The following is a 26,119-nucleotide window of genomic DNA, read 5'->3' as shown; positions in this document are numbered from 1 at the left end:
AATGAAAATGGAACATTTCATAACCACTCTGATTCTCATTGTACTTTCTAACCTGTTGTTGTATTTTATTACACAACTTGAAACTTTCTACAAATCAACCCATTTTCTCTTTCTACGGCTCACTGATCATCTACAAACGGTTAGTTTCTGACAAAGTCTATGAATGGAAAAAAGAGTTTCTTTATGAAACATCTGAATGCAGATTTACTAATTATGACACACCCACAGAAAGTCAAAAGACAGGAAAGGTGTAGTTACAAAACTAGTTACAACCATAGCAACTGGCTGCCTCAAGCATTTAATTGATAATGAGCTTTTAGTAAGTACTTATTCCATCAGTTAGTAACATAGTTACTACCGGACATAAGTAGGTCTTGAAAACACGAACCAAATAGGAAACTAATAAAGTAATAATTGCAAGCAATTTTCTTTCCTTTTTTGATTATTTTTATTACAGAAGTAAAAAAAGGATCGTACATATTTCATATTTCAAACAGATTTAATATAAATATTAAACTAGATTCTCACACACAAACACATTGTGCAAATTCATTTGTTATTCATTTGTAAATTTTACATGAATTAGAGATATCAACTTGGTAGACTAGAAGCTTTAACCCTTTCGTTACCAGCCTGGCTGAAACCGGCTCTGGCTCTGAGTACAACTGTCTTGTTTTCATAAGTTTTGAATTAAAATCTTCCACCAAACCTTAGTCACAATTTATGTTCCTGACACTAGCTTAATGATAACGAAGTTATTTTACTAAATTCTTTGTTATATTTAAAGTAATTGAAAGAAACATGGAGCATCTCAACAGAAATACGGTAATGAAAGGGTTAAGGTAAGCTAGTCGATAACCCAACAAAAATAATGCGGAAAAATAATTGTTTAAATTAGAAAAAAATTAATGAAAGAAAATAATTCATAAATCAACAATAATAATGAATAAGGTTCGTTTAAGGATGTTGAACGAAACCTATGTATCCAAAGGTTAATTGTCCAAACCCCAAAGAATTTCTCTCAACACATGGCTATGATGTTCCCCCACTATTTCTGCTCATGATCAGAGATGCACATATCGTCAGCCACCAAGGGACATGCTCAACTGGTTACGGTCAAACAACTGACAAGCAAATCTGTGGTATTGAGCAGAATATTTGCTGTAGCCCATCTTTTATACCAGGACAAAACAATGTACATGATAACACTTCCAATCAATTAAGATCAGAAGCCACGAGAGCCACTGCCTGTTACTGCATCAGGGCATTTATTATACATGTTTTTAATTGATATTAGCCCTTGTGGCCAATAAAACAAATTAATTAATTATTATTATTATTATACATGTGTAGAAGGTTATACAACACAGGTGTCAGAGCACAGTTTTGAAACCAGTTTTGTTATGCATACAACAGCAACATGACACCATATTTAAGTAAGAGTAACATTATCTGGAGGATCACTGAACATAGCAAGAGGGAGCCAGGTGCAAAGAGGGACAATGGAAATTGAGGCTGAAGCTCCCCACCCCTTGTGGGGAATGGGTGGGGGGTAAACGAAGGATTAACGACAATGTTGATTACAATTATAATTCCTGAGAAACAAAAGCACAAATTTTAGCGGGGGGGGGGGGGGGGAAGTTTAACTGATTGGAATCAATCAAGAATCCATGTATGACCGGTTCTTATTTTATCAACTCTGGGAGGATGTAACAGAACTACTGAAGGATAAGACAATTCCTCCATTTATTTGATGGTGATAGCGAGAGGCAGGTAATAGTAATATGGAATCAAAAGATGTGCATGCAGTATTGTTGATCTAAGAATGGGAAGAACAATGGGAAGAATCGAAAGAACAAAGAGGAGAAAAGATGGAAAAAAAACAATCTGGTCAAAAAAAAAAAAAAACCCCAAAAAACCTCCAAATATTTGTCTGATATAAACTGAAAGATACTCCCCACCCCCTTGCTAAAAAGAGATAAAATCTGTTGGTGGATAAGCATCAAACTTTGATGGGAAAATTAGGAGGGGGCTGAGGTTACCAGTGAAAGGGCCCAACTGTCTGTTTATCTTCTCTTTTATCAACAATTCTGAGAAATCCTTTTGTATGACACCTGGAAAAGAGATCCTTACCCTTCCCTGTGCCCCAGGTATGTTTATGCCCCCCCCCCCACAAGGCATTGCTATTCATTACAATAGAAACACTGAACTATTTCCCAAATCTTCTATAAGTGTGGCAGAAAGAAAACAATGCTGTTTCTTTGTACCAGTTTCAGATTGAAAGGAATAAACAAAGACAAACCTTTAAACACCAAACAGCAGAACTCTCTAGAAACAGGACACTTTGACCTTTTTTTCTGTTTGGCTTACTTGTATAAATAACAGATTTTTGTGATAAAAATACAAAAAAAGAAAGAAAGCTAAATTGGTTTTAGAGTAGTAAAGAAATAAATAAAGAAGACAAGCGCCCTATTATTACAACCCAGATTGGAGTGTCAGGGAAGGCATTCAACAATGGAGCAGGGCGGGGGGGGGGGGGGGTTAGATTAATCAAATTTAGAGAGAGTAGGTTTTCAGCTCAGGTGTGGCTGAATCTACACCCAAACACCTCATTCCTGCCACCTGAAAACCAAATAAACATCTTTAAAGGTGAGATGGAGAGGAAAAGTTTACCCATCCTTCTAAGAAAACAACGACACTGACATATGTGCTTAAGATCTTGTACTTGCGTGTGTGTGTGTGTGTGTGAGAGAGAGGAAGGGAGAGAGAGAGGAGGAGGAGAGAGAGACAGAAGGAGAGAGAGAGGTGCTAGCTATTCATTATCATCACTGGAATGGGTACATTTAGGTGCAGCACATGACTTTTTTGTTTTTTTTTAGTGTTTAAGAGTGCAGAACAAAGTAAATAGGAGTTAAGAAGCAGCTTGAAGTGAAAAAATGACAATAAGGATACAGAATGAGAGGAGGGGGGAAAAACAATGGTGGTGGTGAGGGATGAAGTAAAAAAGGAAAAAAAAACAGAAACAAATGTAACTATATAAGAGAAAAGAAAATTATATTTTAAAAGATGCCTTAAACAATTTGACTTGCATTCCATACAATGGAATGCAAGTCAAAAACTCACACACAGAGTGCAAAAATATGCATAACCTTTCTTATTAACTGATATAGGTTATCCATTCTTCACATGTTGGAAAATTATTCCTTAGAGTAACATTTTTTCCTGTTCTTTTTTTTTTTTTGCTGGCAAATAATGGATTCAAAGCAGAATCATTGTGCTGTCATTGAGTTGTTAACGAAGGATGAGTGTGGACTGTCCGTGGCTCCCTGTACCAGTGGCACATAAAAAGCACCAACCGAACATGGTCGACACCAGTTTTAAGTTAGGTCATTCATTAGAGAAGAAATGATGGGATGTTGGCAGATTTAACTGTTGATACCAAGTAATTTATTGGTCTAAGGAGGATCTAGGAACCCTTGATTGTTCCCACACATCTAATTAAAGATTAACTAGGTTGTGCGATATTGGACTTAATTTGTTAGTTTACTCAAAATCACACACACACACACTCTTTCTGTCTCTCTCTCAATTAACATTTCTGATGGGTTGAATAACCAACTTTTTTTTTTTTTTTTTTTTTTTGCCAGAATTTCATAAATACGAAGAAAAACAAAGTAGTACCTGTCTGGCAAGTTTGTTTCTAAGCAATACCAAATGTGGAACACTGGCTTTATTGACCGTAATGAATCATATTTCTATTTTAGCTTATCAACCACCAACACACAAAAAACAAAAACAAAAATGCAAAAAGAAAAAAGGAAAAAAATAACAGAAAAACCTGCAAGTTAATCAAAACAGTTGTATAGGAAGAACATGTAAAATGGTGTTTGTAGAACAAAATGTTTTTATAAAGACAAGTCTTTTAGCAATTAAATGATTAGACTGTATTCTTAACCTAATAACTTTGTTAACATCTGAGAAAAAAAAAAAAAAAAAACTGAACGTTTAGTGGAATCTGAAAAACATGGTAAAATGGTACGGATGTGTAGCTTTTGATGTAGAATATATGCTGTCTAGATGTCAGATAATTAAAAAATAAAAATAAATTCAAGGCCCTTAAAAATGCAGATGTTTTTGAGATAAATTGATCTCTTAGCATTTTCTTCAGTAGACTTTACAGAAATAATGAATAGTGTCTACAATTAGCCATTTAATTGACCAGGTGCCTGCATAGAAAGGCTCACCTTTTTTTTTGTTTATCCCATTTGAAGAGAAACATGCAGACCTCTAACTTTAACAAGCTCTAAAACTAAAACCATATATTCTTCCAGCAGATGCCAATGTGTGTGTGTGTGTGTGTGTGTGTGTGTGTGTGTGTGTGTGTGTGTGTGTGTGTGTGCGTGTGTGTGCGTGCGTGTGTGTAAGTCCAACAAATTTTATAGAAAAATTACTTCACTTTCCCCATCATCAGCATCATTTTTTTTTACATAAATGTAATCATTATAACAAGTTATTCAAAACAGGTCTCTTCACTTCCAAGTATCAACATCATCCTTACAGATGCTCATTACATTGTTACCTGGACATGTGGAACTAAAAAAAGAGAAGCTTCTAACATCAGACATCAATGATTTGCTGCCACATCCAATAGCACCCATTTTTTACACAGGTGACCCCTCCCACCCCTCATTCCCTTCCAACTGTGCCAGTGGGATGTAAAAGCACCTATTACACTATTGGAGTGGTTGGCATTAGGAAGGGCATCCAACCATAGAAAACCATGCCAAATCAGATTGGAATCTGGTGCAGCCTTCCAGTGTGCCAGCCCTGGTCAAACTGTCCAACCCATGCCAGCATGGACAACGGACGTTAAAAGATGATGATGATGATGATGATGATTAATATCACCTACAGTTTTCAAATATTTTGTGCCAACTATAAGAAAATGGCTTCTTAAAACATACAGGAAATCTCAGGCAAGTAACGTTGAGTCGATACAACAGTTTGTATATGATATGAACACTTGGTCGAGGAACATGAAGACCTACACGAGTGCAGGAGCTTATGCTTGTGGTAGAGAAGGATAGCATTGATGGAATCAACTCTGCAGAGCCATACAAAACAATAAAATATTGATTGGTATAACAGGTTTCTAAACCAATTAGTGATTTTCTTTTTGCTTGTTTTTCAGTTAAGAGAAAAACCTTTTGTGATTAAATCAAACAAACCTGCCATTTTAAATGCCCTCAATCTCTGGACTGGCAAATACACACTAATAGAACCATTTTATTAAAAATTGCTCCTCTACAGGAACTGGTTTGGATATTTATTTAAACCTAGACCGTTCAATATACTAAAACACACCACCACCACCACCTCCTCCTCCGCCTCCTCTTACATAATGATGGAACTGAGCAGTGACAGTGAAACTTCAGCTTTGAAAGACAATCTGCACATATTAAATGTTTTTTTCTCTTCTTTTTCTTGTTTCAACACCCAAATGCACATCTTTAGATATATATTATTAAAAAAATTGCTTAAATAAACTTTGCATTGAAAGTAAAAGAGTGGACTCCAAGCAAATATAAAAGATGTTAAGTGAATTTGTGTTTCCTGATACTCTTTTATATTTGCGTTAATGTTCTGTTTATATGCAAAATATTTGCCATGAGAGAGAGAGATTTGCCCAAGCAAGAATATTCTGGTATGGCCAGTTAGCAGAAAGCAAAAACTGTTTGACAAATAGCAGAAGTAGATATGGTTTCTTCAAACTGGCAACAAACCGAATCGCTTGTGGCATGCATTTTTTTTTAGACAGGAAGTTGTCAAAGCAAATTCAGATTTATGTCTATTTCCTGCTGGGGTCTAATAATGTACATAAAAACACTTAGAACTCTAAATGGTTTAGTAACAAGTTGTGAAGAAGTTGGTGCCCAGCAAAGCAGATGCCATGTTGTACGATGACAGATTTCGTAATCCATAAACCCACCCACTTAAAAAAAGAAGAGAAAAAAAAATGATTTTTTTCTATTTTGTTGTTTAGCCCCAGGTCAGCTGTCACCGAGCAGCACTATGAACAGGGTGCTCCAGCTGTGAGCATCCATTTGTTTTTTTCCAGATAGTTTCTGGTCCCTCCAGTCTATACCCAACTCAGTTGAGCTGGGGGGGGGGGGTCTTGTGGGTACTTGGTGACTTCACTGGTGCTGATACCACATAAACAACACCCAGTAATTAAGTGGTTGGTGTTAGAAAAGACATCCAGCTGTAGAAGCCATGCCAAAGCAGACAAAGATAAAACCCCTTGGCTTGTTTGTTCTTCTCAAACCCAGCAGAGAAAAAAAAAGGATGTTAAATGACGAAGACAGTGCATTTATCTAAGTAAATTATCAAATGCATTATTAAATTTTGTTTTATTTGTTTCAGTCATTTGACTGTGGCCATGCTGGAGCACCACCTTTTAGTCAAGCAAATTGACCCCAGGACTTATTGTAAGCCTAGTACTTATTCTATCGGTCTCTTTTTGCTGAACCGCTAAGTTACGGGATCGTAAACACACCAGCATCAGACGTTAAGCAATGTTGGGGGGGGGGGGAACAAACAAACACACACACACACACACATATATATATATATGTACAACAGGCTTCTTTCAGTTTCCGTCTACCAAATCCACTTACAAGACTTTGGCCAGCCCGAGGCTATAATAGAAGACACTTGCCCACAGTGGCATGCAGGGGGACTGAACCCAGAACCACGTGGTTGGTAAGCAAGTTACGTACCACACAGCCAGTCCTGCACTAGGTTTGATTTTGAAATATTTGGTTGTTATTTCTAGCAGGTTGAATGACCATGTAGAAGCTCCTCCATTAGTTTCTGGTTGTGAGACAAACTTTATTTTGGGGGCAAAAAAAAAAAAAGGGATGGCAAAATGAAGAGCTTCAGATAAAATGTCTTGTGATATTTAGTCCCTCCTTTCTTTGTTTTAAACTCGTCTGACCTTGACTTTGTCTTTCTTTCCTTAAATGGCCAATAAAATAGGCACCAACTCTACCATTGTCACTACAGTGTCTCATAACACTTTTCACTGTAACAAACTGAAGAACTGGTCTTCATGGAATGATTCCACATTGCAGTGATTTTTTGCCATTGCTTCTCCAAGTGCACAGAAGGAATTGAACCTGGAACTACAAGCTAATGGCCTGCCACTCTGACAACACTATGGCTGCTTTGAGCAAAGAGTTGTTCCTATTTTGTAATTAGGAGGACCGGGTCATTTGAGATTGAAGTGTTCTGTCCATTTGTAAGACAGTGATGATAGCAGGATACAAAATGCCAATTCCTCCATTAACTGTCTAACTCTACCAGCTCCATCATCTGTCCTACCACCAGTAATACACTGGAAATTAACTCAATAAAACATACCCCCCCCCTCTATAAATGCAACTGGTGCCAATGAAAGGATTTAATTGGAGAGGAGACATTTAAGTTGAACATGTGACTCAGTTTTCAATTCTTAAGATTCCATTTGAATTATGTCACCAAAATCTGTTGGGAAAAGCAAAACCATCACAGAATCTTCTGTTTTGCTTCATTTATATGAGAGAGATTATGTAGAGACCAAACTTCTCTAAGGCTACTTTCTCATCTGGGAGTGCTTCCACATCAGGGATCGTATAGGAAGCAATGAGATCAGTCATGTACTGGTCGATTCGGTTATCTTTACTATTTTCCGACATCATCATCATCATATGCAAAGGTTAGATAGTCAAAAATGGTAAGAGCACCAAGAAGCTTTCTCGGTGCCCACCCCCACTAAATTCAAATCATAACTTTTTATTTATTTGTTCTTTTTGTAAGTTACAGGTCAAAAAAACAAGTATAAATTGTACACTGGATTGAGGTTATGCACCAATGTGAGAAGCTTATTGTTAGTTCTTAACCTATCCAGTGTTTCCAACACTACTACTACTACTACTACAGTTCCAGCACCACAAAAAAGGTTATGTACTACACCACCATCACCACTGCCGGTGCCTTGGCTGCCACTTCCACTCCATCTTTCTTGTTGCAATCATCAAGACTACTTGTTATTACTATTATTAAACCCAACCCAAAAGAAATTACTGTTATCAGAACACCAATAATAAATGTCAACATGGCAATGTACATACATATATGTAGGTATGTATATATATATATATATATATATATATATATATATATATATATGATAGGTAGATAAAACTTAATTGGAAGAGGATGCATGGCATTCAGTCATATAATAATATGCATATATAATATTATATGTACATATTTACATCTATACGTATATATATGCATATGTGGGCACAGGACATCATGAAATGTGTACAACAAAAAAGTATGAAGTACAAGTACATGGAATATGAACTATTTTCTCGAACAATAAAAGACACAAATGAAAAACAAGACACACACAATATATATATATATAATCATCATCATTTAATGTCCGCTTTCCATGCTGGCATGGGTTGGACGGTTTGACTGAGGACTGGCGAGCCAGAAGGCTCCAATCTGATCTGGCAAAATTTATGTGTGTGTATATGTGTGTACATGTAATTCACAAATAGTCCCAATGAGAAAAATGTATCATCACTAGTTTCAAGGTGTGTGTGTTAATATTAATAGCATTTATCTCACAGAAGGCAATCTGAAAGGATATCTATTTTTATCTCAATAACGTCCCCCCCCCCCCCTTCATCCTCCTCCATCAAACACACACACACTAAATCAGAGATTAGAATGAACATTGATGCAGTGAGATGGAGTCTTGATAACTTACATATTCATATTAACACATACAGACAACCATAAGAACACACACACACACACACAAATGTGAAAAAGAGGATATGAAAGATTTGTTAAAGATAATCTGTTAAAGCTACATCAAGCGAGGTTAGTTTGCTTAAAGAACATTGGTTTTTTTTTTTTGGTTTTTTTTTTGAAGAGATATTTCCAAATTTATTTTTCACATCCATTAAAAGAGAATTGAGACAAAACAAACAGTTGATAGTCAAGCTGATTATTATAGTTAAGAAGACATTAGGAAAAGAAGCCATCATGAGAACCAGTAAAAGTTAAGGAATGGTGATGTACCGGAATGAATCAGAAGAGGCTTTTATCAGTGAGATGTAAAGGTTGTGGTTGTTGTTTAGGCTCAGATCAAACAGACAGACGATCTGCTGCCATCTTGTTCTTTTGTAAACCATTATTTCATTAACATTTGCATCACTAATTCTCTTTTAAAAGGTGTAAAGGTTGTAACTTCATATTTTACCATTGTTGTAAAAATATGGAATTGCATTTTAATGTCTGCAGGAATTTGCCATCCAATAATGATGCTGAAGGATGTATAGACATCATATCACTGCACTCCTGTCTCTTGTGAATTTGTGATGATATATCATCACCGTAGTAGAGGCAGAGGCGTGGCTGTGTGGCTAAGACGCTTGCTTCCCAACCATATGATCTTGAGTTCAGTCCCACTGAACAGCACCTTCAACAAGTGTCTTCTAATATAGCTCCAGGCTGGCCAGAGCCTTGTGAGTAGATTTAGTAGATGGAAAATGTGTGTGTGTGTGTGTGTGTGTGTGTGTGTGTGTGTGTGTGTGTGTGTGTGTGTGTGTGTGTGTGTGTGTGTGTGTGTGTGTGTGTGTGTGTGTGTGTGTGTGTGTGTGTGCGTGTGTAGGCATCATATGATGGCTATGAGCAAGGTTATTCATTTCCAGTCTTCTGTGAGAAACATGTCTAGCAATGGTAAAATATTATCTTACATGGGAACAGGTGAAGATTGGCAACAGGAAGGGTATCTGGCTGTAGAAAATCTACCTCAGCAAATTCTCTCTGACCCATACAAGCATGGGAAAATGGAAGTGCTGGCGCTGGTGAAGGAAGTCCTAACTTAAAGAATAATGTTTTATCTACTCCACGTTTCGAAATATTATTATATGATCGAACGCCACGCATCCATTTTCAAGTATATATATATACATATATAGAAATAATACATTACTAAATCTCTCAGAGATTTATGCATGCAGTAGTGATACGATAAAGTAGTTGTATGCTGTCAACTTAATGTGACAGTCTGTAATTTAACAAAATTACTGACAGGGGAGCTCTGACAATCATGATGACTTATAGAATTGTCTTGGTTGACTGAAACAGGAATTCCCTAAGGAAATCAAGGCCTATTTGGTAAAGAGGAATTCTTTACTTACCTAAATATTATCACCATTAGTGTCATCTCACCTAAAACTAGGCCTTTGGATTATTCCAGACAATAATATTGCTCCATTTCACTCATTTTGTTTATGGTAGTTAGTGCTCATGTAGTAAAAGAGAAATTAGTTGTCTTGCAGGAATATGAAGACACTACAAGCGACATGAATCAACACTTTTGACCAATGAGATTAATACTTTTCTTAATTATCATTTTTGTTAATCTATCTCATTAATTAGCTAAAGCAGCTTAGTTGTTGGGGAATATAAAATTGTTACAAACAGCTGGTGGTTGTTTTGAGAAATGAGTTTATTTTTTTAAACCATAGTATTTGCAATCATTCACTTAAGCGTATTAATGATTAAAACTTAGTTTCATTAAAGAATGATACTCAGAGGATTTTGACCAAGTTACTTAATAACACAGCAAGTGTACCAGATTGATTGGTCAATTTTAGATATTCTAAAATCTTGACTCACAGTTTAACCCTTTCGTTACTGTATTTATTTCGAGATGCTCTGTGTTTCTTTCAATTACTTTAAATATAACAACGATTTTAGTAAAATAACTTAGTTATATCATTCAGCTAGTGTTAGGAACATAAATTGTGACTAAAGTTTGGTGTAAGATTTTTATTCAAAACTTATGAAAATAAGACATTTGTATTCAGAGCTAGAGGTGGTCTCAGCCAGGTTGGTAACGAAAGAGTTATCTGTCACCAATGGTCCAAAATTCACTACATGAAAGTATAGAGCTGTAAAATGGATTTAGGTAGCTTCATTATTTCTTTATAATCTCAGTAAAAAGCTTAAAGAAAACAACAGAATAAAATTAAATTGGAAAAGAAGTATTTATACATGGCTGCTTGAGACTCTTGGAGTTTACTAAAATAGGAAAATATATATTCAAAAGCAGTTTTCTGTAATACATTAGAAAATATATTGGTAAACACAGTAAATACCAACCAAGAAGATAGCTGTATGCTTATTGTGGAACACAGTTGGAGAGAAAGAAGATGTAGAAAGAAATGGTGAGACGATATCTTAAAGATATTGGACTGCACACAGGAGTTAACAAAGAATCATGACAAGCTGCGATATGCTCTTTAGCATACCTGTCCAACCCATGCAGGTATTTACCTTTCATGTTTTACTTCTTTTAGTTATTACACTGTGACCATGCTGGGGCATCGCCTTGATGAAATTTTAGTTGAATGAATCAACCTAAGTACTTTAATTCTTTTTTAAATCCTAGTACTTATTCTAATGGTCTCCTTTACTGCGCTGCTAAGTTACAAGGGATGTAAACACACCAACACTGGTTGCCAAGTGGTGCTGAGAGGACAAACACAGACACAAAGGTGAACACACACACAAGGGTAAGTCAAACACTATCCGCACTTTCACCATACCATATCTTTATTATTGCCACACTGCCTTCTGCGCATGCGTGCTTATAGTTGGTACTCTTGTGGTTGGTGCTATTGTGGTCCTATGATGGAAGTCTAAGCCTGATTGTGCCATTTCCCTTTCTGGCTTTACAGAGTAAGCATAGCCACTCCACAAGCAATGTGCATCAAAGAAGAACAAAGAGCAAGGATCCAATTTCTCTGGAAACGGTATGTATGATCAACTGTGCAAAACACGGTGCTTTTCTGGGCAAGGTTAAATAAAAGAAATTGACATAATCCGAATGCAATAATAACATGCTAAATTATCAAATCTTTAACATTTATGTGTTGTTAAGAAAGAAGAAGTTATGAGCTCCATGTGAAGCTAACACACGTGTATCACTCAACTAATGTAAAGAAGAAGAAAGCAGCGTCTGTGAATGGTAACATCTGTACCGTCTTTATCACTTATCTTCATAAATATCAGTGTCCCATAGCTCTACACTTCTCACTTTCTTCATTCACCCCCAACCACACACACACACACACACACGCAACTCTATCATCTGATAGAACAACTTTTTATCTCTGTAGTAATCTGGATGGTATGACCATTCTCAACAAGGCAACTCTTGGGTGGAGTTGAAATTAGAGAAACCAGTAAGTAACCAGACTGACAACAACCAAAATATTGTGAATAAAATAGAATTATTCAAAAATAAAACATTATTTGTCTATCAATATTGTAAATGTGGTTACTATGGAAATGAAAACGAAAAACTGAAATACTTCAAGAATTGTCTATTTTGATTAGTAAGAAAGAAAAAAAATAGTTTTAAAATTTATCTTGCTGAACTTTAAAAACTAAATAACCTGTCTCATAATTATCAGTACTTGAAATGCCAAAAACATTCTCCATTACCATGTAATAAAAATGTATGAAATATTTCTTGATTAATCTTTCCCTATAACCATTCTTTTAGAAAAAAGAAAAAAGGTTTTTTTTCTTCTTCAGTATTAATAGAAAGTTTTTTTTCTTAACACATTTATTAATATTTTAATGGTCTTCTTTTTACAGAGTTGGGGCTGAACATGGTTGTGGAAACAAATATGTCCAAGGTTTTTAATACGAGAGATAATGGCCGAGGAATGGCCCTGGCAAAAAGTTTGTTTTCCAACCACCCACATGGTTCCGGATTCAGACCCACTGTCTGGCACATTGGGGCAAGAGTCTTCTACTTATAGCCTTAGGCCAACCAAAGCCTTGTGAGTAGATTTGATAAACAGAAACTGAAAGAAGCCTGTTTATGTGTGTGTTTGTCCCACCACTTGGCAACCAGTGTTGGTGTGTTAATTTTCATCTTTTAAAGGCAATAAAATGTTTAACAGCCAATTCAACCAACCACCATTCATCTGTATATATATATACACATACTCTTGGGCCTAAATAACCATGCCATTCTTTGAAGGACTAATTTGCAACTAAAATGGATCAAAATGGAAATCTTTTAAAAATCAAAAACTTTTAAAATTCAAAATATATTTATTTCTTCTTAAAATAAATAAATCTTAATAATTTTTATTTATTCAAAAAAAAATTTTTTTTTTTATCATAAATTGGTTTAAAAGAAGGACATTAGATACTAAAAAATTGGTTAAGGTAGAATTTGCAATATTTTAATAAGAATAACTTCAAAACATTTAACAATAACAATTTTAGACACTGAGAATTGTTTCACAGAGAAAGCCAGATTTATTTGAAATATAAAAGTAACAAAAAACAAAACAAATAAGATGAAGAAACAAACATTTTTACCTGTGTGCAAAAAAACGAAAATTTATAACAGACAAACTTTATTAGACAGATGTTGGAAAAATTGGTGAAGAGTATATTATAAATAGGTGAAGCACAGAGTATTATAAATAGGCGAGGTATAGAGTATTCATAAATAGGTAAAACCAAGGATATATAAATAGGAAAAGCACAAAATGAAACCATCACCAAATAAAAATGAACTCTATAAATCCCTGTTTACAACTGGTGCCAAAGAATTGATGGATGACAAATGTAAATCATTAAAATCAGAAATATACGCTTCATATTTAACTATTTACAGTAATGTTGTAAACATGTGAGTTGGCAGAAATGGAAGGGCTTTGATTTAAATAAATTGTAGTCTTTAATCTTATCTTCTGAGATTAATTTTACTTTCCATTGCAAAATTTGTAAAACAAATACTAAGATTATTATATTGAGGATTATCCAATCAGCTGTAATTCTTTTCTACAAAGAGTGGTTAAGTGCCCAAGTAATTTTCCAGCATTAGTATCGAGACAAGTTACGTTGTTCTCCAAAATGTTGGTACCAGTGGATCATATTCAGTCTCAAACTAGACATAATCCCGAACGCCAATTAACATTAATCATTTAATCAAATGCCATAAAAGGCCTGGTCATCATCATTTAATGTCCGCAGCTAAATTAACTCTCAATTTATTCCAGTGGGGAATCATTCATTTATCTTTAGCTCTTTAACATTCTAATTATTCTATCAAATCTATTGCTTATTTACTCATATTGTTTTGATTTAATCATTCATTATCTTGTTGCCTCAAGATTTCAATAATGTGATTGTGTATTCTTAGAATAACATCATTGTAGTGTTGGCACGAGAGGCTGGATTTGGCCATGTCATGCATAAAATATTTTGACCAGGTATGATACTAAAGAGTGGAAACTTTCAATTTATGTTACTGTCTGGTTTCTCATGCAAGTAATGGAATTGGTAAGTTTGTAGTAAGTGAGATAAGCCTCTTTACATTTGTGTCATTTCATGTGATTCACCATTTACCTCTCCCACAATTACAGCAAACACTCGTGTACCATCCATTCACTTGTGTCTAGCCATTTCTTCCATATACATTAACTTAGGACTTTGTTCTCAAACTTCTGTATATCTTAACATTGCAGTCAATACGCGTTACTTAATAGGTTCCTCTCAAACTGATGCAGATCTCCACTATTCACGGATACACACTAATACAATGCCATGAGTTATCATGCTTAATCTAGTCTGCTAATAGGAATAAAATTTATCCTGAATTTCTTGCATTTCTCTGTAATTCTTGCTTTAATACACTTTCACTATGTCTGGTTGAGACAGTTGGCCCATCCGTCATAATATCTATTGACATGGGACTCATAGTAAAAGTTTAGCATAACTGCAGATGCCAAGGTTACAGTGAATCCAAAAACCTAGTCTTCAGTGAAACAACAGAGTTGATGACCCTTCCTCGAATACTACCAAAGTAACAGAATTTCTCAACAACTTTTTGTGAGCTTTTTGAGAAAGCTCCGATTTAGATTCTTTTCTTTATCAAACGGCTAAAGTGTTTTGAAGAATTTCTTCACTGATGCTTTTACCACCAATGATTAAGGATTCTAGAAATATTATTAATCACACTTGGAATAGTATTTTGCACTCATTCCAGATCTAAATATCAGTCAAATCATTACCATTTTGGTCCATGGTTGAATGAGTTTGGCAATTTGGACATAAGTATATCTGTTATTGTTTGGATTTTGTTTGTTATTAAAAAAGGAATGCAAATTTTTCAAAAACATCTTAAAAAAACAAAATCAAAATACACAGGATGGTTCAAATGCAAACAATTTTTCATATGAAAAACTATAAAATTACATATTTCTCCTCTTAGAATAATTTCATTAATATTGCATCATATTTTAAAATATGAGCCATTTTTTACTCAATCATTTCCAGTTGAACCAACCTTGTAATTTAAAACCAAAGCAAAAAATGGTTCAAGCTTTATGTTTGAAGCTGGAGGAAAACAAAGTATTTTAAACATAAACGGTTCAGGTTAGAATAAATCCAGATTTGTTAGCACCAGCATAATTGTGATCCATCTTTGTTAGCAAATGCCCTCATGGTTTATGACTGTTAGCACCAACGTACTTGTCACCAGACTTTATTAGTACTAATATATGTTACCTTTCAAATTTGTTAAGAGCAGCTATATATAAGTAGCTTGTTAAAAGTTAAATCTAGAACATTCTAAACAGACTAAAATTATTAGTTATGTTTTAACCAAGTTGTAAAGCAGTAAATAAAACCTAGAAAATGGAGAAGTTTTGAAGTGGAAAATATAAGCCCCATTGATAAACTATATCGCTTATTTCACTTACCTCTACAGACATATTCCCTTCCAAATTTAAAGAGAATTGTCAAGCATTAGGGGGATGCCTACTTCAAAGAATAATTTCTCTTTCAAACACAGTACTTCTTCCTTGCTATTCAAAGAATAACAAAGAACGTTTGAATAACAAAATAGTTATTCTTAGTTATCCAAGCATTAAGATGACCAAGAACAAGTCTTCCTGGCTGATTAGATGTCAAGCAATTACAGAGCAACAGAACACCTATTGATTAACTAAAGTATCGGCATAAGAAATCAATGTAAATTGAGCTACACTAGAGGACCTCACTAATTAATTAATTAATTTCTTGGGGACTCACCAATGAAATAATGATTTCTCAAACTGAAACAAGATAAAAATCTAAAAGAGAAAACTTTAGTAACCTAAACTGATTCCAATAGAGAACTGGCGTTTATTTTATGGATCCAGATGGAAGAAAAAGCAGAGACGACCCTGGCAAGATTTATACCTGCCAAGGAATTTCTCCATTATCATTGAACTCAATGAAAGCATTATTAGCATAGGTGAAGGGTGAAACAGGTTTTAATAGCTGACATTTTACTAGGTTTATTTCAAGTAGTCAATGACTCAAGCTTTAGTTGGTTCTCGACTTGGTATACTCACCAATTTTGAAGCCTATTAATTATAAGGCTAGTCTTGTGAACAGAAACACTAACAGTTTCTGTTAAATATACTAATGTTATTTATCTGCTCTGTTGATTTGGTGACCTTACAACAGATTAAGAAGAACAGGAGTTATTTTAGCAAAATAACTTGTACCAAAAGGACCAACATAGGCAGCTAAAGTGATTAAAGCAACAGTTACAACAACTGTACTTTTCAAAGATCAAAGGCATATTGGCTTAATTCACTGAAGAAGCTAGTCAACAGCTGCTACTTGACGAAACACTTGTTGAGTGTCCTCACTAATTTCATATTTCATTTCATGTCATAAAAACAAGATTTTCTTTTTGCCCATCGAAAAACAGTGCACCGTTAAACCCTCTTCAAAACCTAACTTGTGTATAGAAGGGATGACTAAAAGAAGGTTTTATTTTCAAAAGAGTTCAGATACTTGTATAATAGAAATAGATAAATGTTTATAATTCTAGATTTAAATACTTCAGTAGCCATTTTATATCCAACTGCAATAAAAATGCTACGTAAAAAGTGCTTCTTTTCACTTACACTTGCTTCTCGAGAGGAGCAAGTGTAAGCCATAAAAATGTCAAATCCAATCTAGCAGAGAAATGCTTTTCTTGAATTTATATGTTGCTCTGTCTTAGTTGACATTGAGGAATTTTATCTGCTTGGTGACCTACAGGTTTGAAAGAGATAATTAACTAGGGTGAAATAGCAGGGAGGAGGGTGGCGAAAAGCAGCTCCGGACTACTACAAGAGATAATTGTTTTAACCATGGGTGGGACAAGAAGTAGCAATATCACCTTGTGAAATATAGTCGGCAAATCTTTCTTGTAAAGATACTGTATGTATCATCATGGTTTTTGTCTCTTTTACCACAGGTTTGGAAGCTGCAAGATAAGTATAGAACTCGGTTAGTGTCTGCAAAGAGATTCACAACTCTAGAGGAAAAGCCATGGTGACAATGGCGTAGAGTTTGGTGTAGATGAGGATGATGATGATGATGATGATGTGTACTCATTAAAATAATCAAAGTAAAAATGGAAGAGTGAAACAAGAAGAAATTCTTTAGCTGGTAACACACCTATGTTCACAATGTGAAAATAAAATGAAAACTGCAGTTCAAATTTATTCATTTTGAAAGAATTCCCCCACCCCCTCTGTCACTAATTTACTTTAATCCAGGTGTAGCACACATTAAAGATTATTCACACACACACACAATTTCGTTAAAAAGGAAACAAAAGTATAATTACTAATTAAGATGTTATCACAGCACAGTTGAATGTGTTTAGAAAGGGAAAAGAAAATCTGAGAAGCCAAAAGCAAAGAAAAGAAATCGGGACACGATGTGCTGAGAAAGAATAACATTTAACTAACGAACTGCCTTAAGACAGAATCAGATAAAAGCAACACCTAGAAATGGTAGATGAGCTGAAAATTGGCAACAATAGACAATTGACTGACTAACACCGAAGATCACTAAATGTAGTCAATTGTGCTGCAGTTTGGTACAAACTGTAATTTTGGTTGGTAATTTATAAAAATACAATACTATCATTATGAAATTCATGGTGATTACAAACAGTTACATTTCTAATACTGCAAAGAGAGTTGAGTACAAAACAATTACGGTAATGAAAGGAAAAAAACTTAAGTAAATCATAAAAATAATTTCTCTCTAGTGAGGAGGAAGTTAAACCAGTTTTTAGATAATGCACAGGTATGGATATATATATATATATATATATATATATATATATATATATATATCATCATCATCGTTGTTGTTTAACGTCCGTTTTCCATGCTGGCATGGGTTGGACGGTTTGACTGAGGACTTCTAAAAACTGATGCTTTGATGAGTTTTTATGGTGTTCATTAAAGACAGAAGACCCAACCTGGAGAGGACATGAACTTAATTAAGATTTGTTAGCAAACTGCTACATGAAGTGAAATATATTGAATTAAGTGTGCTGCCCAAATATACAACAAATGTTTGTCTGCAACAAGGTGAAAAGAATTCTAGAATTTCAGGCTAAGTTTTGAGAACAAAAAGCTTTTAAGCTAGTACAATGTCACACCCATTTAACCATTTCTTCTATTCACTATGGTTAACTAGGAATATCAGTACAAACTATTGGTTGAACACCAGACACTCGAGAGGAAAGTGCATGCTAGTTTGTGAGCTGAAATCTAATTCAATGCCAAGACTTACTGGTAAGAGGGATAATGTATAGAATATCTTAATATCTGCACAGATAAAAAGTGGAGGTTATATGATAGAAGCGGGTTAGCTGGTGGGTTGGGTCATATCAAGAATGGCAACAATTTCTAGAAAGTGATAACCTGCAATGTCAAAGTTATGAAAAGAGTTAAATGGAAGTAGTTTATATAATATATGTGAATTAAACAGATTGAAATGAAATATAATACATGGCCTGGGAATTAAAGATGTATGTATCAAGAATTGCTGACAAGAGAAAGAAATACATAAAAGCACTAAGTGTAGATAAGATCCAACTGCACAACTGTTATTTGGTGATAAATAGGAGAGGTACACGTCTGTGGAAGGAGAGGTACACGTCTGTGGAAGGAGAGGTACACGTCTGTGGAAGCTTCAAAATGATATACAAGAGAAAATATAAACAAAGCACCATGTTAGTGTTGTGGATAATGAAGTAGAGATGAAGAAGTATAGGTTTCCTGCTATTATTTTTCAATCAAATTCATTCTGATAGACTTAGAAACGCTAATGTGTAATTAGTGTAATTAGATTAACTGATCATACAACAACTAAAAGAGATAAAAAGCAAACAAAGCCGGAAAGGATCTGGAAAGTGTAACACCAGAGATGAAAACGAGAGAGATTCTGCAGGGTTTACCGTATCTTTAGAAAGAATGGTTACAATGTTCATATTTACACAACAGTGTAAGGCATCTCACTCCAGAATATTCTTATTCACAGCCATTTCTGTATGTAGATGAATATTATTACCTTTAATTAACTCAGGATGAAACAATAAACCAAATCCATCCAGGAACAAAAAAAGAGAAAACAAATTATGATGACGGGGGGGGGGGGGGGGGTAATTAAACTGACCAACGCTAAAGTTTACCCAATGTAGATATAAATCAACTGGAAGCCATGAAAAGAGATGGTCAGGTGAGAGTTGCAGATGTTGAGTCTCTCACACAAGATGACCTGCAATGAACAGCAATGATATGTTGTCCGCTGTAGACCTGTCCAATCCAGGCCAGCATGAAAAAAGGAAAAAGAACATTAAAACAACAATGTCATGTTGGCTAGGGAGACATGGGGAACAAAAGGGACAGAAATTTGAGGTTAGACTAGATTATCACAAAACCATTATTTCTATGCCTAACAGGTTAAGCAGCCAAACAGCGACTCCCTCCAGGTTTTCTCTTTTACATCTGTCACTATGACTAATATATGATCACTGAAGAGCATTTTAGGGAATCCAAGTCAGTGTACATAACAATAACAAGATACAGCTTAGAGAGAGAGAGAGAGAGAGAGAGAGAAAGAGAGAGAAAGAGAGAAAGAGAGAAAGAGAAAGCAAAATGAAAATGAGAATATATGAGTGTGTGTGTGTAATAACAGTGAAGCTGTTGTATGCATGTATTAGAGGAGGCATAGATGGTACCCTGGGTGGGGGTATATTAACTATGACAGCTATGAATGGGACGGGTGTATCATTAATTCCTGGGAAACATGTTAAAGAATGTATGTTTTGTGCAGTTGAAGAATATCAATGGTGAAATAATGTGAAGGGTAAATGAAAGAATAAAGGAAAATTACAACCCAGACAAAACATGCCAGAAATCTTTCACACACACACACACACACACACACTTTGCCGTGCTGACAAAGGTAAGTCTATAAGACATCTTATTTCCATAAAAATTTCTATGTCATATAGGAGAGATGGAAAGAGAGAGTGAAACACACAGGGTTTTGTATTTATTTTTAGTGTAAGTAATAAGGCTTCAATATTTAAAGGGATTAAGGTGGCGAACTGGCAGAAACATTAGCACGTCGGAGGAAATGCTTAGCGGTATTTCGTCTGTCTTTACGTTCTGAGTTCAAATTCCGCCAAGGCCGACTTTACCTTTCATCCTTTTGGGGTCGATAAATTAAGTACCAGTTGCATACTGGGATTGATCTAATCAATCCCCCCCCCCCCAAATTTTGGTTCTTATGCCTAAAGTAGAAAAAATATTTAAAGGGATTAGAAAGTTCATGAATTTCCCAAACACTTGAGGAACATAAATGAAGGAGCCATAATGGGTTTGAACCAGCATTATGCAATTGCTTTGCCCTCTACCATCACACACACAAATATACTTAACTTATATTCTAAGTGTTATACCAAAGTTTTTCAATATATATCTTGTTAAGGTGCAAGATCACATTGCCCCCCCCCCCCCATCCCACATAAACCTCAACTTAGCCCTCCCTCTTTTTTCTTTTTTTGTCTTTACATGAATTTTTATATCCCAAGCAGTCTTCTTACTTCAAAGGTTTACTAATGGGAGTATATTAGTCACGAGTAGAACATTAGAAATGGTAAACAAGACAACAGCTCACGATTCTAATGAGAGGGAAAATGCTTACTCACAATATAGAGATATATATATACACAGAAAGTATATATAAATAACATATACATAAATCTCATGCTTGGGGGATTGAACCCCTACTCCTTTCCTCCTCCACCACCACCACCACACTAACCCTAACCCTAACCCTAACCCATCAACTGAATGCAAGAGAAAAGAAAAGTGATCCTATGAGAAACCCTTATGAATCTAGTTATTTGATATTAAGCTTCAATAATTGTTGCTAAGAAACCTTAGCCCCTTATTTCCTGTCTTCTAGCTTATCACAAGGGAATAAGGAATACACACACACATGCTTAACTGTCTGTGTTATGTATTCATTTACCTGGGTGTCAGTGTATCCTGCAGAAATATTTGCCCAATCCTTACTATGCAGGTCTAAATATATATTCATTACAGAGGAGAAGGCAATGAAACAATTCTAAAGGTCAAGCCGAAAACAAGATAGAATGTAGTCACAAATAATTACCAAGTTCAATGTTTGCTCCTGTAGAAAAGTCTTTACAAATTTGGAATGGATCAACTTAAAACAAAACAAAGCTTTAGCCATACAAAAGACATATGGCTCATTGGGCCCCAAACACCCATGAAAATAAATGTTCTAAAACCAATATTATGCAGTGCTTCCATTATAATAATATTCAAATCAACATTTCTGATTGCCATGAAATAGAGAATGCTTCATTAACTTCACGTTGAATAGTTCTGCAGAGAATATATAATTGTCAGTCAATAAAGACAGGGTTGTATTTTGGGTGCTGGAAGTTGATTCAAGTGCATAAATAATTCTATTGAAATCTTTGTTTGGTGAATAAAGCTTCAATAATAATAGTTTCTTACTGGAATATACATTTGGTCAAAACAAATATGACTTTTAGTTATATGACTGCAATATCTACCACAATGATGATGATGATGATGATGGTGGTGGTGGTGGTGGTGCAAAAGATATGGTAAAAAGGCAAATTAATGGGGGTATTCATCCAGAGATAATATCTCTTATGGAATATATTTGTGTTTAAATACACAAAAATATTTCGCAATGTGTTTGCTTTAAGCATAAATACACAGATGGAAGCACTGGCATGGTTAGGTAGAGGTGTATTTGTGCAGCAAGAAGTTTGCTTCTCAAGCACATGGTCCTAGGTTCAATCTCACTCTGTGGCAACTTGGACTAATGTCTTCTACTATAGCACTAGGTTGGCCAAAACCTTACAAGTGGATTGAATAGATAGAAACTCAAAGAAGCTCATCACACACACACATGTGCGTGTGTGTCCACTCAAAAAACCAGTGTTGGTTTGATTACGTCCCCATAACTTAGTAGTTCATCAAATACAAGACCAATAGAATAAGTACCAAGCTTAGTGCTCCAGCATGGCTGCTGTCCAATGATTGAAACAAGTAAAAGATAAAGATGGCTATGTATATGAGAGGGTGCTGAAAAGTTCCTGGCTTTGGGTAGAAAAAAATACAGCAGAATCAGTTAATCATGATTTTATTCAACATATTCCCCCCCTCTCAGATTCACATACTTATTGCAGCAGTCCTTTAGTTTTTCTAAGCCCCGTAAAAGAACTCGGCAGGTTGGGCCTCCAACCAGGCCTTTCGTGATAACCTTAAAGCCAGAAACTTTTCAGCACCTTCTCGTATCTGTCACTAAAAGCCAACAGGGTTTATTAAAAAAATAGACAGAGGTCCAGAAGCAGTATTAATAACACCAGAAGGTAAAGTGTTTTACCACTTAAAAACGGATGTTGCGTTAGTGGTGAATGTTTCACCTTTGCGCATTGATACCATTTCTGTTGCTCTATTTATGCGTGCGTGTGTTTATTTGTTTGCAATGTGTGAGAGAGAGAGAGAAAGAGTGCGTGTCTGCATGCATGCACACTCCTTTGCAGCAAGCGATGAACTGAGCACAACCAATAGACATGATGGTTTGTTTTACTTTGCAGCTGATGAGCTGCATACAGCCGTGTACCATTCAGTGTTAGACGCTCACAGCAAGGTGGCCCGTGGGCCGTTGGGAGTTGAAGAGTTTTTACGAAAGACAAAAGAGAAACCGTGATTGATATCACAAGAACCAACAACTCTTCTGCTCCAAGTTTATAAATAACCGACTTAATAAATCTAATTCTAAGACTAGAACAGGATGTTGCAGAAGTTACAACAGGTATGATGAGACAACACAAAGCTCGTTAAATGGGACCAACAGAAATTAGGCCAACTAAGAAACACCACATATTTACTAAGTAATATGATTACTACTTTTAATGTTCTATTATTATTATCTTGTATGTTTTACTTGCTTCGGTTAATAGACTGTGGCCATGCTGGGGCACCGCTTTGAGGAATTTTTAATTGAATGAATTGACCCCAGGACGTTTTTTTTTATGAATGGTACTTATTCTGTGTGTTTCTTTAGCTGAACTGCTAAGCTATGGAGATGTAAACAGGGTGAGGGGAATAAACAGACACACACGAAAGGCTTCTTTTAGTTTCCGCCTACCAAATCCACTCACAAAGCTTTGGTTGGCCCGAGGCTGTAGTAGAAGACACTAGCCCAAAGTGCCACGCAGTGGGATTGAACCCAGAACCATGTGGTTGTGATGCAAGCTTCTTATCACACAGCCCATTCTTTCATCCAAACACAAAAAAAAAAATCGAAACATTTTATCAGCAGCAAAACAAGAATATTGATAAAAAAATCTCGCATGCCTCGAATAACTTCTCTTTATTTTGTTGATTGATCCTCAAACAATGCAATTAGATATCCTTTAATTAATTAATTATTGATAAGATTTATCAAAGTGAACTATACACATGTCATAGATTAGAAATAAATTTGAAATAAAGGACAAAAAGGAGTTCAGAAGTTGAAGTGGTGAAGATCAAACCATAAATGTGAGATTGAAAATGGATACAAAATGGCTGTTGGTTAGGTTTACATCTGTAAGAAATTTGTTGATTAGAATCACAGAAAAAGAATTTTTTTTGAAAAATGGGGAGTGAAGAAAAAATAACAGAACATATTGCATCATAGAACGGTATTGGAATTAAAGGATTGGTGAAGACAGTTCCAGAATACAAGAGACCAATTCATACAGAAATGATGTTAATGAAATGATGGTTATGTTCTCACTGATGGAACCCGACAAAGTTGTGAATTGAGAATGCAAAGAGCTGAAAGAAACGCTAAAAGAATGGTTACAATCATTGTTGGGTTAATGACGATTTGAATCAGTGATTTGTTGTTGATTTTAGCCCAAGGCAAACCTGATTTAACAGACTTATAAAGAAAACTGGTGCAGCTGCGACCACCCCTTTCTCTATTTCAGGTATCACATTATGCAGTGTATATCGTTTTTTCAAGACAGTAAGATGTAAATTGAGGAATATTTGTCTGCTATTTCTAGCAGGCTGAGTGACTGCATAGAAGGTCTCTCAATGACTTGACCGAAGTCTTGTATATCATTGTTTAGCCCTAAGTCAACCCTGATCAAACACATATGATCATACATATTCTTACAATGCAACTTGTCCTTATAGAAGATAGAACAGAATATGTAGGACAGTTGGCAGCTATTTCTAGCAGGCTGAGTAAATATACGGCAGCTCCCTCGTTGACTTAAAGTGGTGTATGTTGATGAGATGGATTAGGGATTGATATTTTCGCTAGCACCTGTTATCATAGGGGATGGGGGGGGAGTGACTGTCACTGGATACACAGAATCATTGCAATATTGTAAGTACAATGGCTAAAAGAGTAATGGTCTATTATTATGAAATTATAACAACAGATCATTCTTCAGGCTGCTCTCTTTTGATAAAGAGCACTTTGGGCTACATCCTCCCAGAATTTTAGTTTTTTTGTCTTTCTCAGACAGGATAGCAATATCTGAAGATAATTTAATTCAGGTTGACATTAATGTTCCTTCCTGACAAACAAGATCAACACATTTAATACCCGTCGCTAAACAATAAAGTTTAGGTCTTTTCCACAGCAACAGGAAGTGAAAGTATTAAATATTCCAAGCCAAGTAAAAAAAAAAAAAAAAATCTATTGATACAAATTCTCCAAGTAGTAAAGAGAATCCATTCATAGTTCCCCACTACCACCACCAACACCATAATTATAATTTCAAGCAGAAGCCACACACACACACACACACATCTAGCTGTAGAAACCAAACCAGAAAAGACAATGGGGCCTGTTGCAGCCCCCACCCTTACCAACTCCTGTCAAATTGTCCAGCACATGCCAGCATGTAAAACAAACGGAGGATGATGATGATGATGATGATATATTTATAAAATATTCATAACTGCTTTCTTTTTTATTCACAATCTTGGGGTTAGTAGTCCGCGCTCTTAACCACTACGCCAACGGGCATATGGCATAGTGACTAAGAGCACGGGTTACTAACCCCAAGATTCCGAGTTCAATTCCAAGCAGTGACCTGAATAATAACAACAACAACAACAACATATTTCTAAATCTCTTAGAGAGATTTATGCAGTAGCAGCACGATAAAGTGATGGTATGTTGTTGACTTAATGTGATGGTCTCTGGATGCGTGGCTTTGCTGGGTGGAGTGCTTGTCTCCACTTTGAAAACATAAGGACACAGGAAATGTGTCAAGTCCAACAGGAAATGGTGTTTCTCTGGGGCTAAATAACAGTAGCATTCTTCCCTTTCATGGGGCTGTCACATTAAGTTGACAACATACTATCAATAATAGCAACATCAAAAAATACCTTAGGAATGAGAACCCAGATTCGAAATTTCCCCAAGACACCTGATGAAGGCTGGAGGGTATATCAGCCGAAACGTTGTGTTAACAACAAACAAGATGAGGACAAATATCCGTCAAATGTAAATAATGTACATAATCCCTCATCTTTTAAATATAGAATTTAAAACACTGGAAACATTCACAAATGTTCTTGTAGTTTCA

General features: G+C 35.4%; 1 protein-coding gene across 7 annotated transcripts in view; it reads right to left on the bottom strand.

Moving 5' to 3' along the window:
• LOC106868269 (dystrophin) overlaps nucleotides 1-26,119 on the bottom strand; it is a 182,946-nt gene that overhangs the window by 53,623 nt on the left and 103,204 nt on the right. For 3 of the 7 annotated variants that reach the window (XM_014913458.3, XM_014913465.3, XM_052970287.2), the window contains exon 2: nucleotides 17,321-17,407. The exons of the other annotated variants lie outside the window; for them this stretch is intronic. In XM_014913458.3, coding sequence (XP_014768944.1) covers nucleotides 17,321-17,407 — 87 coding nt within the window. The remainder of the gene's footprint in view (nucleotides 1-17,320; nucleotides 17,408-26,119) is intronic. 7 annotated transcript variants of the gene reach the window in all.

Source organism: Octopus bimaculoides, chromosome 8, assembly GCF_046866305.1.
Source record: "Octopus bimaculoides isolate indiv1 chromosome 8, ASM4686630v1, whole genome shotgun sequence".
NCBI classification, from domain to species: domain Eukaryota; kingdom Metazoa; phylum Mollusca; class Cephalopoda; order Octopoda; family Octopodidae; genus Octopus; species Octopus bimaculoides.
This window is presented reverse-complemented; position numbering and strand designations above follow the sequence as displayed.